This window comes from Micropterus salmoides, unplaced genomic scaffold, assembly GCF_014851395.1.
Source record: "Micropterus salmoides isolate LMB-PRFRI ecotype aquatic unplaced genomic scaffold, ASM1485139v1 Ms_hic_scaffold_6, whole genome shotgun sequence".
In the NCBI taxonomy this organism is placed as follows: Eukaryota; Metazoa; Chordata; class Actinopteri; order Centrarchiformes; family Centrarchidae; genus Micropterus; species Micropterus salmoides.
In genome coordinates, this window is record NW_024044348.1 from 25830246 (window position 1) to 25847035 (window position 16790).

At 39.6% G+C, this 16790-nt stretch overlaps 1 protein-coding gene across 3 annotated transcripts in view; it reads right to left on the reverse strand.

Moving 5' to 3' along the window:
• esrrga (estrogen-related receptor gamma a) overlaps window positions 1-16034 on the reverse strand; it is a 69393-nt gene extending 53359 nt beyond the window's left edge. Inside the window, exons 1-2 of one of the 3 annotated variants that reach the window (XM_038702039.1) lie at window positions 15876-16034; window positions 1595-2019 (exon numbers count right to left, since the gene is read on the reverse strand). In XM_038702039.1, coding sequence (XP_038557967.1) covers window positions 1595-2019; window positions 15876-16033 — 583 coding nt within the window. In that variant the 5' untranslated portion in view covers window position 16034. Of the gene's footprint in view, window positions 1-1594; window positions 2020-14242; window positions 14330-15875 lie in introns of those variants that run through there. The other 2 variants (XM_038702037.1, XM_038702038.1) reach the window with 2 other exon arrangements.
• Between the last annotated feature and the right edge of the window lie 756 nt (window positions 16035-16790).

Sequence of the window (16790 nt, forward strand, 5' to 3'; positions counted from 1 at the left end):
TGGGAAGTATTGAGAGACGGATTAATACATTGTTGGTTTTGGTCCTTTCATGGGAATCGTTTGCATTGACAAAAGTATAGAATATTGCGAGCATTATCCTTTGGTGTTGCTTTAATACAGAGGAAAACAGCTTCAGTTGTGCTTGCTTTGGAAAGAAATATGGAAACCATCATAAATCATCAATCATCAATCAAGTTGTGGATTCTGTACAAGTGCTATATTTGTGAAATTCCATGTATTATATATTGGGTGATTTTCCATGAATTGCATTAGTTATGTTATGTGAAACAAGGATGGTTGTGTTATCATTGAACTGGGTGGAATAATGAACAAATGGCTGGCTTACTAGTTTGCTTTATGGCTAACTGATTGTCTTTAAGACTAACCTGTTCTGTGCTTACAAGGGTAAATAAAGGACATAGTGATGGTGATCAAGCTGAGAGGTTGGATATGAATTGAATATCCACAAAACTGGAGAGGATAGCATAAATACCTGTGCACTTCCTGGACTACTTCTACCCCTAACAAGAGACGAGCAAAGGATTACTGAGCCTAATTCCTGGTACTCTTCTCATCATGTGGATTACTGCTCTATCCCTTCTCTCCTCTACCCCTTAACCTGAACTCCTGACCTGCAGACATAACCTCTGACCTGCCTCTGACAATATGTTATCTCCTAGACATCAGGCTTAAAGTTAACACATTTCCTGTAAAGCATAAGCAGCTAGATTTGGGAATGCAAACATCACCTGGTAATTACTCTTTGCTATTGATGAAGAAGAGGTCAAGGTTGAGGGTGAAATGAGGGCGTTTCTGGGAATTGGTGAGTATGCATGAATCTGACTGGATGCTTATGTGAGCGTGTGTATGTGCATGTATGACAGAAAGAGAAATAGTGAAGGAGAGAGAAAAAATAGACTGTGGTGGGGGTCCCAGTGGCTCACCATATAAAATTCTGGGTTCACATCTGGCCTGGGGCTTTTATCATATGTCCCGATTCTAGTCTAATGGCTCAGGTGTATGCGCATGTGTGGCAGACTACATTTTGTCTCTGCATTTCATTTGACAAAAAACATAGTTTATGTTTTAGGTGCTATGTGTGAAATATTTCTTGGAAAAGTTGTGCCTTTTTAAAGAACCTATATGAAACACACTATTCACCTTTAACATCTGACCTTGCATCCCCCACAGCCAACCCTGCAATGTGTTCTTTTGTTGTGATGTGTTTATGACCCTTCATGTACTTTCATAGCTTCAAAGATAAATGCTAATTTGGTAATAATTAAATATAAATAACTACAAAAAATGTCTCCCTTCTCATCAAGTCAATTTAACAGATCACAGCTTCTTGTAATGTTTACATTTTTTAAGAAATAATCTGAATAATAATAATCTAAAATAACCCAGACACCCACCAATTCAGAAAACAGAAAAACAGAGCCACTAAAACAGGACTAAAGCAAAACAGAAAGAGACAATTAGAGAAAGAATGAAAGCAAACCTGTTATGGGAAAGCAGACACAGCAAGAGACAGACATGTACATGGACAAACACAGAGACTAATTATAGACAGAAAGTCAAAATCGAAGCCAACCTTGGATGGTGCGTTTGAAGAAGGCCTTGCAGGCCTCACAGGATGCCACTCCATAGTGGTACCCTGATGCAATGTCCCCGCAGACCAGACACAGCCTCTTGGGCATCGAATTCAACATGTACTCGCACTTAATCTGTGAATCTTCCCCAATAGTTGATGAACAGTCCTCATAACGCTTTGAACCGGGGCCGCCAGCAGGTCCCAGGGGCCCGGCGTTGGAGCCGTAAAGGCTTGGGGAGTCTAAGCCGTTGGGGTGGCCGTTCATTGTGGACGAATAGGAACCTGAGGCGTCACTGGAGCCACCAGGGGAGTGATGGTTTAGACTGTCAGTCAGGGATGCAGGACTAGACGGCTCAGTCTTTATATAAGAGGACGGACAGTTGGACTCAAGGTGGCGCTCCTTACTGGACATTCTGCAGAGAAGCCTGAGGGAGGGAGACAAGGACAAATAGAAGAAGAGGAAGAAAGTATTACAAGAAAATGTAAAAAAAAATGATGGACACTTAAAAAGAGAGAAAACCAAGTGAGCAAAGTGTTAGAGGAAAGGCAGTAGAAGAAAAATAGATACAGTTAAGGCAATGTTGAATGAAAGAAATTCATTTCCAATTATAGCAATCACTTGTTCTGATGTTGTTATATTTCCTCACTGTCACTTTCTATGATGGATTTATATGTTTTCACTGAGCCTGGCAAGTTCTATAAATGACACATGTACACACACACACACACACACACACACACTACATCCATCACATTTGTTATTCTTTTCTTGAGAGAAATGATTGAGGGAGATCTGCGGAGGAAGAAAGACGGCCAAGGTAAAAAAACAAGAGCAAGAGACTTAAACACCAAAAATGTATAGATTGTGGTTCATTAGGGGAATCATGTATGAAACAGTAGCAGAGAAGCATCTATAGTACCACACAGTCACACAAACACATGCACATGCTCGGGGCAGACGGTCATCCGTCACTTTCCAGTCAATAGCAGCTTGTTCTACATGAAGGTAATCAGTAAGCAGCCTCTCTGCTGCTCAATCATCCCAAAGACAGCTTCACACATACATGATGCCCATATACACAGCCACACTGATACACGGCGGTCATATTCAAGCACACACTGACAGATACAGTTTAAGAAGTTAAGGAAAGCGTGTAATACAAAAAAATTCTCTCTCCACTAATCAGTGTTGAGGTTTTACTGTATTCTTCTCCTCATCTCTTGGTCTTCTTTGCTGTCTCTTCCTTCCTATATTCTGCTTCCGTTCCTTTCTCCCCTCACCAGTTTTTTCTTCTTCCTCTCCCTAAGGAGGCTGATTGGTGTCTTGTTAATGGCAGTTGTAATTAACAGCTATCTTCTCTCTGTCCATATCTCTCTATCCCTCCCTTTGTCTACCTTACTATCTATATGCCTGTCTCCCTATCACTTCCTATTCACTGCCATCTCTCTCTCTCTATCTCTTCTCAGTCTCTCTTTCTCTTCCTCTTTGCATTACCACTCTCTATTCCTCTAACCCTGCCCACCCTCCCTTCTCTCCTTTTCATTGTTAAAGGCAGAAAGCACAAAAGGGGTTTTTAATTAAGGCAGGATGCTGCTAAACGAGGGGCTTCTAAAGTCCAGTCAGCCTGTAAAAGATCCCTGTTCTACAGGGACCCATAAAACACAGACAGCGCCTTGACGGTGAATGAAGAACCGGCTGGGAGAGGGAATGGTGGGGGTGGGGGTGAGGATGGATATAGACAGGAAAACAGGTAGGCAGACAGACAGACAGCCATTGCAAGAGACAGACAGAATGGAGAAAAATAGAAAGAGTTGGTTGCAGTGACTGATGACTGACAGCAGCAACAATTTTTAGTTTTTTAATGTGCAGCAGAGCTTTAATGCGTTTGATGAGCAGCAGGATGATGCTGAGGCCGTCTTCCTTTAGCCAAACCCACACAGGTACTGTGAGGCCTTAACGCCCCTTTCCCAGAAATTCTGTTCTTTTTTGAGTCTATTTTCCCTTTCATAAAATGACATGACACAATATACAACAATTTGGCCTCGACCCCCCCCCCCCCCAGCCTTTCATCTTATATTTTATTCCCACCACCACTCCCATCCTCCCCTCCCTGCAGGTCCTTCTAATTCAGTGACTCCATTAATCGGGGCTTTGTGGTATTCACCAATGTCTATAAATCCATTTATCTGATGCAAAGGTAGGCCTTCAGTTTGGAATGAGGGGGACTGTGACAAAGGTTTGGACACAAATCGAAGAGGAAAGAAGGCAAAAAAGGACAGAGAGAGTCAGCAGGGGGATACAGAAGGAGAGACAGAAACACATACAAGTTGCTACAATAAGTAAGGAAGCAATAAATGTAAATGTGGGCAAGAGTGATGGAATGATGAGCAATCGCACAGGACTGTCTATGTTCTAGCAGGGGGAGAGAAAACATAGTGGTGACAGAAAAAGAGAGTAGACCCATTTAAGTAGATGATGTGATGGGGATGATTTAATCTCTCCTTTTTCACTCTTTATGCTCTTTTGTGCCCCCTCCCTTCGACCGTCAATCCCTCTGAGTACCATTAAGTGAAAGAGTTTAAGTGCCAAAAGATCTCAGGTGCTTTTTTCCTTCTCTCTCTCAAATTCTCATCTATCTCTCTTTCCTTCTCCCTTTCCATTCCTCTTCTTTGCCCCATTCCTCTCTCTCTCTCTCTCTCTCTTCTCCTATCATCTCTTTTTCCTCCTGCTCTCACATCTTTTCTATGTGCTCTCTCTCTCTCTCACCCTCACTGCTTATAAATGAAAAATAATGGCAGTCGAAGGGGGAGGAATAAAAAGAATAAAAAAGAAGACATGCGTGCAAAGTAGAGGAGAAGAGAAAAGAAGATTAAGAAATCACAGCCAGTGCGCTGTGCTGAGGTTGAATGCATTTATGTATGTATGTTATCAGTATAATTATGGAGCTATGTAACGACGGCTCAGTGCTGAAAGAGCAGTCTTATTGTGCCTGTCTGCTCTTCAGATGAGTGTGGAGAAAGAGGGAATGGTTAGGGTCTCTCTTTTTTTAGCAATTCTTTATGTTTTTCAGGTGTTTAAAGAGATTTATATAAAGAGGGAAGCTTGAGTGTATTTCTTTTTCTTTTTGTATTTTCACAAGAGGCTCAAAGATGTGAGCAGTGTGTTATGAGATGATTACAGTAAAACGCAAAGAAGAGCAGTAATCAGATTTTAGTATTAGCTGTTTTGCTTAATTCTGTTACAGAAAAGGGGTTTTAGATTTCATTTTCTTCCTGCTGTTCTGCCCATTCTTGATGTACTTCAGTGGAAAAGCAGTATATTGTGACATATGAGATGTCTGCTTTTCTGGAATGCACGGATTATGTATTACAAACGTTATGAAGCTTGTTTTTTCTTAAATTGTCATAAATAAAATTTATTTTACTAGATGTCATGAAGATTTATTTTTGTTAAATTGTTAGATGTTTTGTGTGTTTTCACAAATCACTTCACAAGTGATGATTAACAAGTACGAAGGCAACAAAACAAAAAGAAGGCTAACTGGTGGACAGTTCAAAATGTAATGTTTTTGGAGTTACAAAGGTTTTGTTTTTAGCTTTTTTAGAACAGTTAATTCATGTAGGTTTATTTATTAGGATTAGTGCCTATGATAAAATTGACCACACATGAAGTGATTGTGACACCAACTAGATATAAAACTCTTTCCCAAGCAGGGAAAGAGTTTACTGAGGGAGAACACACACACACACACACACACACACACACCCCAGAAAGATTACTACCTTTTCTTGTCTCCATTTCCAGCGTGACCCCTGTCATTTTCTCTTTCTCTTCGTTCCTATCTCTTTTTTTCCATTTCTCACTTTTTGAAGGCACAGTGACTCATGAAAGAGAAATATATAAATATATATATAGAAATATGTTGTTGCGTTGAGAGAGAGCAACATAAAGAATAAAATGACGTCTAAAAAAGAAGAGAAGAATTATTTTTCTGTGTGTTTTGAAGGAAGGTGGGCCACTTTAGTATGACAAGCTGTCATTAGAGCAGTGGGCTGATGCAGCGCCCTGACAACTGGCAGGGACAAACATACAATCATCGTATTAGACCAACTACTCTCTGCCTCACTCTGTGCCTCTGGGCTGTTCGCTGTGTGCTCCTTTAGTCTGTGTTTCTGTGTGCACCCGCACTCTTTTATTATATACAATCTCTGTACGACTGTCTCGCTAGATGGCGGCCATAAAGACAAACTGATCCTCAAACTACTCCAAACTGTTTTTGTCCCGCCCCAGGTTAGAGAAGAGAAGACATGAGAGGAGAAGAGGATGGAGCAGTGTAAGATGCTGCAAGTTGAACAGAGGTTTACATCTGACAGTCTGGGTGTCATTTTAACATTCACCTTCCACTAACAAATCAGAGGTTTAGATAACCTGTCTGATTGTCTCATGTTGCTTGCCCTGCTGGACTCGAGGTTGCCATGTCATTTGGTCTCAGCAATTAGATCGGTGAGTAAAAATAACAAATAAAAATATGGTCAAACAACCAAAATATGATTGAAAATATATATTTTGTATGTGGAGAATTAAAGTACATTCAAATGTGAAGCTAACATGTAAACATTAGGAACTTTTTGTTTTATAAAAAAAGTAAAACTGCTTTTTTAGGCATTTTTGTCTTTACTTTGACAGTTGCAGAGATATGCGGCAAAACTGGGAGAGACAGAGAGGGGATGACACGCAGCAAAAAGCTGTGGGCAGAAACTGAACACGTGTTGTTTCGGTATGGACCCAACACTAGTGGCACGCTCTCTAAAACTTCTTTGAAAATATATCTCACCCTCTCAAGGAGAAACAAAATGCATTTGACTACACTTTGAGAAACTTCGGTGCATGTAGGTAGAAGTATGAACTACCCTGACAACATTTTTAAAACCAAATTCATATAAATGAAAGTGATACAAATTAGTAAAGAAGGATTAGAGGAGAGAGGAAAAAGAGAGAGGATAGAGAAGTGGTAGCAATAGAGACAGAGAAGGAAGAAGTGCTGACAATGTAGCTACGGCGGGTTGGCTAATACCTTTCCATCACACCAAGCATTGTGCTCTCAATGCTGATAAGAACACACAGTCCAATAAGCAAAAAGAAAAAAGAGAGAGAGAGAGACAGAGAGTGAAAACCTTACACAATTCTATCTAGATGATACTGGTAATGCTTTGGGAAAGTGAAGGAATACAGAAAAGAAAATACATTGAATTAAAGAATGGTGAAAGGAGGGGAATATGAGCAAAAAAATACATTTACATTTCCATAGTCAAATGAATAGAACGATTTCATCAAAAGACTGAATTGCTTTTTCAGTCCTCACACTCCTCTGTTTATTTTACTTTCTTTGCTCTGTTTCTCTCTATTTTACTCCCCTTTCAACGCTCTCCTATCTGTGGAGGGTTGTTGAACTGCTTGCTAGCTTGTTACTTCGATCCGTGCACTGGTGGGTATGCACACATGCAAAAACACACACACGTACACTTGACTTGTTAGCTGCACACATCGGTTCAAAATGAGTAGGTTACCTCTGGTGTGGTTAAAGAATTACAGCGAAAACATGTGTTCTATTTTCTGGTGACTGAATTATTGGACTAGGGCAGGGAAAACACAAACACACAAAAAAGTATTTTCATGCGTGTCATTCTGTGTGCCTTCTGGGTAGTAATTGAATCTGTATTTTGTTTTCTTGTTTTTTTTTTTTACATGTGCATTAAGTAAGGTGTGCTGTTTAAAGGCAGACAAATAGAGAGAGAAAATAATGTGTGTGTTGCTGTGTAGTGTTGGGTGTGTGTTTGTGTCAATGCTTGTGTTGGAGTTTAGCTCCATAGACTCACAGTGTGTAGATGATTATAGTTGTTTTCAGGAAGAAAAATGAATAAAATAAGGAATAAAAACTCACGCAGCGACAGTCAATCTAAACCACTCTCCCTCCCACTGAGCTCTCCCTCGCCTCCTCTCTTTGGGTCTCTCTCTCTCTCTCTAGTAATTTCTACACACAAACACACTCTATCATTGCTTCTCTGTCTTTCTTGTGCATCCACACCCTGTCACACAGACCACCTTACAACCCACACAAATACAAACACACACACACACACACGCCAGGGAGCAGATCAATTGTTACAGTGTTAGTCGGGCAGGAAACCTGTAATTCACTTCATTGGCTGCAGAATAAACCCCTGATTACATACAATCAATGTGATAATGGCTAAAATGCATTCTGCCCAATGGGCTGTCGGGCTGTAAAGACCGGCAGAGTAGAGGAAAAGTGAGCGTGTATGTGTGTTTATATTCCTGAGTGTATGAGTCTATGACTGTGTGTGTGTGTGTGTGTGTGTGTGTGTGTGTGTGTGTGCTAAGACACTACGACTCCTTTTAGGTATGAATTTTAATGTAACAAACACAGACCTATACACACTGTTGCAATGCTATCCACACGACATATACACAGGTGTGAAATGTATTGGGCTGAGGCACACTAGAGGGGCTAAAGCTGTTATGATGCATCCTGGGGTTTATAAAGTTTACACACACACACACACACACACACACACACACACTAGATGTGAATGGATAAACAGTGGGAGACAGCACACACAGGGCAGGCTCAGCCAAACACGATTGATTAAGAATTATGTGCTTTCCCAACTGGGGACCTCAAACTATTCAGGAATATCATGTCGAGTCTGGTGATATCAATGCATTCCATGCGTCTTCAATCGTCATATAGTGCTGTTGTTAAAACTGTTTCATGTACTTTCTTCTTCTCTTTTCTTTTTTTCGGTCTGTTTACTTCTTTTCTCTTCTCATACAAGGTGATTATATGCACAATTTTTAAGGGAATTCCTTTTCCTCTCAAAGCCTTCCTCGGGCTGTATAAAGGTTGATTTAGATGTGAGAGTCCGACTGCATTGGTGCAGGAATTTAGGTGGAAAGATATAAGAGGTTGAGCTTGTTCAGGGCAAAAACGTCAAAGCATTGCACCGCTAACCCTGTATGTGTGTGTGTGTGTGTGTGTGTGTGTGTCAGATGGGAATCTTGATGATTTAGGTCATTTTCTTGTGGAGCACTGGCTGATAAGTGTGTTGCTGCCAGGCACTATCTTTGTCACCATGTCTCTCTCTCTCCCCTTACCTCTCTCTTTGTCTCTCTCTCTTTGCCCCTCTCTCTTTCTGTCTCTTTTATCTACTGTGTGTCATTGTATTTGTGAGGGTGGTTGTCTACTGTAAGAACAGTGCTTCAAACCTCTAAAACATCCAGTACATCAGGAGTGCAGTTAACAGTTAGTCTGTTGACTATTATTTTGCTAAATAATTATATGCATAAATTGTTGCAATTTAGATGTCTAATTCTGTTCCATTTTGGCACTTGGCAGACTAAATTGCATACCCTGTACTTGTAGTGACCTACAGCCTTTTACTGGAAAGGCTGAAGAGTAAAAATCAATGAAATTACTGAATTCATCCTCTTTTTAGGTTAACCTAAGAGAAACAGAAGATACTGCATGTGGCGAACGTGAAATTAATAACCCTCCTTTTTAAAGTAAGATACACATAAATATTAAATCTCTTTAAAAGATATACACAATAAATATCATGCGACTGAACACATTCATACTGCTTATTTATATGATATTGGCAGGTAATGTTTGTGCAGGGATATAAGGGAGATACATTGTAGGCTGGTTCCCTTATAAAAGAAAGGTCATTGATCAAGGTTAGTGTTCGTCTCGCTTTCTCTCTGTGTGTGTGTGTGTGTGTGTGTGTGTGTGTGGATTAGCTGTGTTATCGCTAAGCATTAGGGGTGCAACAGCCCTTCCAAACACTTACCGACACTTGCCTTTGTGGCAGACACACATGAATTCACACACACACACACACACACACACACACACACACACACACACGTGCACATTCCACCATTTGTGTACAGTGAGACATACAGCTCTCCTACACTCTCTCTCTCATACTCAGACAGATAGAGACCTGGGCAAGGTGCCGTATCAAATGAAATTGCACAAATGTATAATAAAAAAGTGTTTTTTAAAAAAAACAAAATATCCCCCATCGGATTAAAAACACATTTTATTAAACAGATGGTGAAAGAGGATTTCCACTCTAGTAAATATGACAGGGCTTTCAAATGTGACACGGGAGGGAGGCATAGAGAGGGGAGGGGAGAAAGAGGGAAACAGACAAGGTGGGAATGGGAAAAGAGAGCGCAATGCTGCAAAAAAGAGGAGAGACAGAAAGAGAGAGAGAGAGAGTGAGAGTGAGTGAGAGTGAGTGAGAGTGTGTGTGTGTGTGTGTGTGTGTGTGTGTGTGTGTGTGTGTGTGTGTGTGTGTGTGTGTGTGTGTGTGTGAAGTTAAGTGGTGCTCTATCTGAGAGAATGAGCGAGTGGCATAAAGGAGAAAAAGAAATGTGGGAGAGGAGAGGAGAAGAGAGGAGAGGAGACATAAGTGAGTAAAGCGTCAAAGCTGCATTCTTTAAGCAGATCAGATTTGGGGAAATTGGGCTGTCACTACAGGATTGTGATGATTTACACCTATCCATCACAGGAAGAGAGAGAGAGAGAGAGAGAGAGAGCATATACAATAATGCACGGCATCTGTAAAAATTGAGAAAATCCGTCCTAAACAGGCAACAGAGTTCACCGCTTACTTTTCAGTTCAACATTTATTATTTTATAAATAATATTTAGAAACAGGATGAACATAATAAACTTTTTGTGAATACTACTGATACATATAAAAATGTAGTGACTGGTAGAGATACAGCCAGGTCATTACTTTTGCTATAAGGTACTGTGGGTTGAAAGAAGAAAGTGAATATTTGGATTATGACTAATAAATACAAAATGTCCACCCACGTTGCCCAAATTCATATTTAATAATTTGAAAGCAAGAACTTACGTAAATACATTTTCCTGCAACACGTTTTGTACTGAATTGATCTGTATCGTCACCAGCTGCTGTTGACACTCGCCCCCTCTGCCTCCCTTGCCTGATCTCAAATCACTTTCTCCCTGCCCTCCTTCCTCCCCCTCTCCCTCCCCTCACTGCTGGCTGATGCACCTTACAGCCTCGCTCCTGGACCATCTGTTAGGGAATCTAATTCACATCCACTCATAATCAGGTTTGCTGGAGTGCCCACTGTCTCTGTCTCTCTGTCTATCTGCGTCTCGTTCTGGCCTGTCTGCTTCTTTCTGTATATTCTGTCTTTGATTGTCTATCATTATTAGTTGTTTAAATTTTTCTACAGTGTTCATGACTCTTCAGTTTTGTGTATTTGGACATTTTAAATCAATATCTTCCTTTTCATTTTCCCATCTTTTTTACTTCCCATTGACTTCCTCCATGTGAATTTTTGGGCTTTAAACAATTTGATTGTAGAACAGTATAATCCACTGAAAGTGAATGTCCACCACTGCTCATCTTTGCAGTGTTGGCTTCACTTTCACAGGCTTTTTCAATTGTTCACAGTGTCACTTTGACATTGCACAGAATCTTAACTGTCCACGTTTATGCGTGCGTATAGTGTATGTGCGTGTGTTTATCCATGACTGAGAATAAAGCAAGTTGAGGTGAAGGGGGTGGAAGTTAATGAGAAGTGAGTGTCTGAAACCCTTTCTCTCTCTCTCTCTCTCTCTCTCTCTCTCTCTCTGCTCCAGCAGTAATCCTCTTCTATAAATCTGCAATCCAATCAGCGCTGTCCACACACATACACTTACACACACACACACACACACACACACACACACACACACACACACACACACACACACAGAGCTGTTGGGAGGCCCATCTGTGTGTTAAGGCAATCTGCTTTATCATTATGATTACATTGGGCTCAGTTTACAGCAATGTGTGTGTTTGTGTGTGTGTGTATTCTAGCGCACCCTGGCTGCCTGACATTAATCACATTCCCATGGTTTGATGGCCTAAATAAAAATAGGAATAATATTGTTGCTGTCCAATGAAAACTGCACAGCTCCAAAAACAAAAATTTTGAATTTCTTCAGAAAAAAGTTTTCATTTGAGCTCCAGGAAACAAAGCATATGAACTTTTTTAATTTTTTTATATAAAACAATTATGGTTTTTGATGGATTTATGAGCAAATGCCATTTTCAGTTACATATCAATTATAATTGACATGCATTTTCAAATGATTTGATATGTTGGCCACAAGTATATACTATATAATAATACTGTTTAATAACAATTAAAATTGGAGTTTTTTCCAAAGGTGTGTCAAGTGTATGTGTGTTTGTGAGAGTGTGTATATCAATTGTGTGACTTAATCCCATCAACACAGTTGGAGGTCAGGTGCCCTGGAGGGAGTGTTAATGTGATTTTATACCGCATGTGTGTATGACAAAAAATTCATATCCCGATATAGGTCATTTCATATCCCAATAACAATATATATCCCGAATTTTTTGTAAATTCAAATAAATACGGCATTTCCAACTGTAACTCCGGACATTTCTCTGCATTATAAAAGGTGGAGTAAGCGATTCTGGAGAAATCTAACACCATGACAAATACCATGACAGAGTGAACAACGACACAGCAGTAATGTAACTAATGTTAGCTAGGCTGTGGATTAGCAAACTGACGCTAATGTTACTCGCTGCTGCAAAGCTAACATGACAGGACGAGACTCTCCCAGAGCAGCACAGCAGCTCCAGACAGCGACACTCATAGCTCTCCTGCTGCTACAGCTAACATCACAACAACAGCATGTCTTGGTGAACTATTAAGTAAGCTGTATGTCTGTGGGCAAGTCATTTAATGTTACCTGCCTACACACACATCATGGCTGCCACTGCTGGATAGTCTTGTGTGCCTTGTCCATTATTTTTAATGCAAATTTCTTCTCTACAACACCGGCATGTGTGGAAGAACGGACCGCGGTGAAGTTAGTTTCAAGCTGAATATTAGTTTTACACGGACATCCGATAGATCTTGAATTCCAACGTAAAACTAACTTCAATGCGGTGCAATATTACGGTAAAGGGTGGAATTTGCGACACAACAATATAAACAATAGAGCAAAATTGTAAATGATAGACGATTTTTCTATCGTCAAACGATAGATATCGTCATATCGCACAGCCCTACATGTGTGTATACAATCTGTGCGATGTTTGTGTGAAAGGTTAAGTTGTGTTGAGGTGACTGGCATTTACCTTCCTCTATACTATTTACTCCCTAATTATTATTATTATTTTTTAAAGAACAGGCCCTTTTTAACATGTGTTGTCATGTCACAGTAGAAAAGGCACATGTGTAAATAAGCACATTAATGCTGGCTGAATCCCATTTAGCTGCTTCAGTTTCAGGGTCCTGCTAGTGTTCATGCTGGCTTACTGTCACTCTCCCATGACTTTTCTCGGATACTTGAAAGGTCTATTGTGAGCATATTCTTAACAATAAACATTCATAACATTACATATACCTGTACTGCAGTATTTCAGTAGAAGTCTTGAGATAAACTATGAAGCTGTAAACTTTAGATATAAAGATCTTTTTTTTTTTCATTTTTATCCAAAGCGACTTACAATTGCTAAATATGTCAGAGGTCGCACGCCTCTGGAGCAACTAGGGGTTAAGTGTCTTGCTCAGGGACACATTGGTGGATGGGTCACAGTGGGGGATTGAACCTGGGTCTCTCACACCAAAGGCAGGTATTTATTCATTGCACCATCACCACCCACCACCAAATATCTTGCTATTATTATTATTATCTGAGCTTGGTTTTGACAATTGAATTCCCCATCACAATATCAACTGTGGTCCAAAACTTGAACTACTGCAGCGGAAATAATTCAGAGTGTATCGTGTATGTCTATCTGTGTGTGCAAATGCAGTGTGTGACTTCAAGCCATGGCGTGACTTCCTAGCCCTTGGCAACCCTTTACACCTCTCATCACCAGACCTTACTGTCTGCCAACCCACACACACACACACACACACACACGCACACAAACACACACTCTCACATTGTGCTAGTAACACTCCTGTTGGTGATTGGCTGAGAGTTTGCATGAGAATGGCTTGCCAGACCTCTAATTGGCTTGACCCAGACTAACCCTGAAATCCTATTGGACTAAGACTTCCCAGTCTACACAGCGCACACAAACACAAACAAACACACACACACACACACACACACACACACACATAAAATGAAAGGCCTAACAGAGCGCAAATCAATGTTAATCAATAGAGTTCTAATAGGCTGCAATAATACATAATACATGATAGTAATGTTCATTTAGGTAGTCATGTCAGTTAGTGAGATCATGCAGCATAATGTTGTCTGGTCATAAAAACAACATCCAGAGGGTGACATGACCACTGACAAAACACATTAAATCCATATTCATCAGTATAGACTAATAGATAAAGTTTCTGCTACAATGACATCTAATGTCAGTTCAAATGATTGGAAGAGCCTGGTCACAACAAGCTCAGGTAAGAAAATATATAAATAAAAAAACATAGAACAGTAAGCCCACTTGTCACATACTCTTGCTCATTTACATATAATAGTGCAATAAGCCTACATTATGCTAATTATATACAAAACACATACTTACAATTATAGTTTTGCCGTCTGGGCATGTGGCTCTCTACCTCTTATTCAGAGAAACTTCGAATGATTAAAAGACAGAGAGAGGGAGGAGGAATACGAAGAGAGAGGAAAAGTGTGTGTCTGTTTCATGCGTCACACATTTGCTGTGTTTTAACATTAAACAAGCAGCGTATTTACAGTTTATGTTCTAAAAATGGACCGAGGCAGCCCTCAGTTTCACCTGCCTCAATCAAAACTATCCTGGTTTCCACTAGAGAACTTTAAAGTGAAATGTAACTCTGGTCAAAGCTGAAGCATGGTTTATTGCACATGCAGATGGCATTGGGATTACTACTATTGGTTGAAGTGACTGTCCTTCAACCAAATGATTTGATTTAAAGCCTCTGTGATGTGACGCATTTGCACAACTGAAGTGTCCTTGAGCCGGAAGTTGAATCCCACTTTGTTGTGATACCCCATCTATATCAGGGGGCAGAGTGGTCGTCCACTAACCGGAAGGTCGGTGGTATGATCCCCAGTTTTGTTGGGCAAGAACAACCATAAAATTCCGTGAATGTTGGTGAATGAGTTAATTTATGTTTCTGATGAGCAGTTGGCACCTTAGCAGGTGAATGTGTGTGAATGGGGTGAATGTGGTGTAGTGTTAAACGCTTTGAGTGGTTGGAAAGACTAGAAAGGCGCTATACAAATACAGACCATTAACTAGTAACATTTATCATATACTGTAAAAAGAAAAACATATGTAGCAGTGGCCATCAGGTTTATCCAGGTATTATTACATAATAGTATTTATATATAATACATTGGTAAAAAATAAAAATTGCCATCAGACAGTGAGTAACACGTTAGGAACTATTAGTAGCAAACACAGCTCACACACACTCACACGGACACAGACAAAACTATTAGTAAGAGTTAGAAGATGAAATCCTTTCTCCTCACTTAGTTAATATTAGTCTTCAACATTTCTTAAAATCAAAACCAAACAGAGAGTGAAATTTAAAATGTAGACTGGGCCACTCAATAGACAACACATTCTCCTTGCTTGTTGTCACTGATGATCAGAAATTATTTATTGTAATAACGTGGAATCTTAGCAGTCTCTCTAGGAACCCCTTTTTTTAATTGAGAAAAATATCACTAACACATCTAAAACTAAGAGAAAATAGAGACTTCTAAACTGCTTCGTTGATAGCTATACTTTAAAAGAAGTAAATAAAGACGCTTATTGCATATAGTCATTTTGCATTTTGCACATGGACACCCAAAAGCAGGGCAGGTTATTTTAAAGACAATTTAAAATACATATAACCTGAATATATATCCTGCTGCCAATGGAATAGCGAAAGGGAGAAATATCCTGTTTAGGAGAATAATCAATGAAAATTAAGAAAAGACACATAAGTATATAGTCATATTTGAATAGATCAGAGAAAAGTTTCCTCTCTCAGTGCTAAATCTCTCTCTCTCACACACACACACAGACCACAAAAAACAGTCTCAAAGTGCTTGCCTTTTATTTCTCTTTCATCTAAGGTTTATGGAGGTCATGTGTCATTTTTGTTTAAAACTGAATTGAGTTTTTCACTCTCTCTCCCTCTCTTGTTGTGTGTCTTTGGTCCTCTATTTCGTCTTACCTGGGGTTGTAGAGGGCATGTGCGTCTCTCATGTGGTTGGCCTCTAGTGGATCGTAGCTCTGGTGCATCCTCCAGGCGCCAGCGCCGCATTTACTATAAGTTGACTTGGAGTTATCTTCACTGCTGCTGTTCACCAATGGCCCCTTCGATAAGTTCATTCTGTAGACAGGAGCAAAGAGAAGGTGGGGTAAAAATAGAGTCAGTGCAACAGAAAAAAGTAGGTGGGAAAGAGCAGCTGAGACCTGACCTTTCTTATGCTACTTATGGGCGTTTAATTAACGGTTTTGCTATCAAGTAAAACATACACAATCTTTTTAAGAAAGAAAGAAAAAGACACAATACACATATAAAAAAAAAAAATAAAATGTAGAAAAAGTACAAATAGGCAAATCAAACTTCGCCTTCTTTTGTTTACGTTAACTATTTCTCAGTACACGAATCTAATTTCCTGTTTCAATTCAAATGAGGAATAAAACTATAGCAATACATAGTAAACAAAAACAATTATATATCTAAAATTGAACTAAAAAACTTTCAATGGTCAATACATTTTAAATTTAAAAAAATAAAAATAAAAAAACAGGTTAGGACACTAACTGGGATTCAAAAAAAAGAAGACAAGCTTTCAGAATGGTAAAGAAAAAAACAACAAAACAAAAGTAAACTCACCAATAAATGAACTGAATTGAGGAGACAATGCATGTGTTCTAAATGTAATGAACACACAACACCCACACATTTTCAGACATATAATCTTTTGCCTGTTTGTACGCCCAAAGTAGCAGCGGCAGTATACACAATCAGTTACAATCAAGTACGCAACTCCTTAAAACAGTGAGGACAGAGACAAGTAGGTCAGAAAAAACAGTCAGATTCGAGGACATGTAGAAAGACAGACTGACACAAAGGCCGACA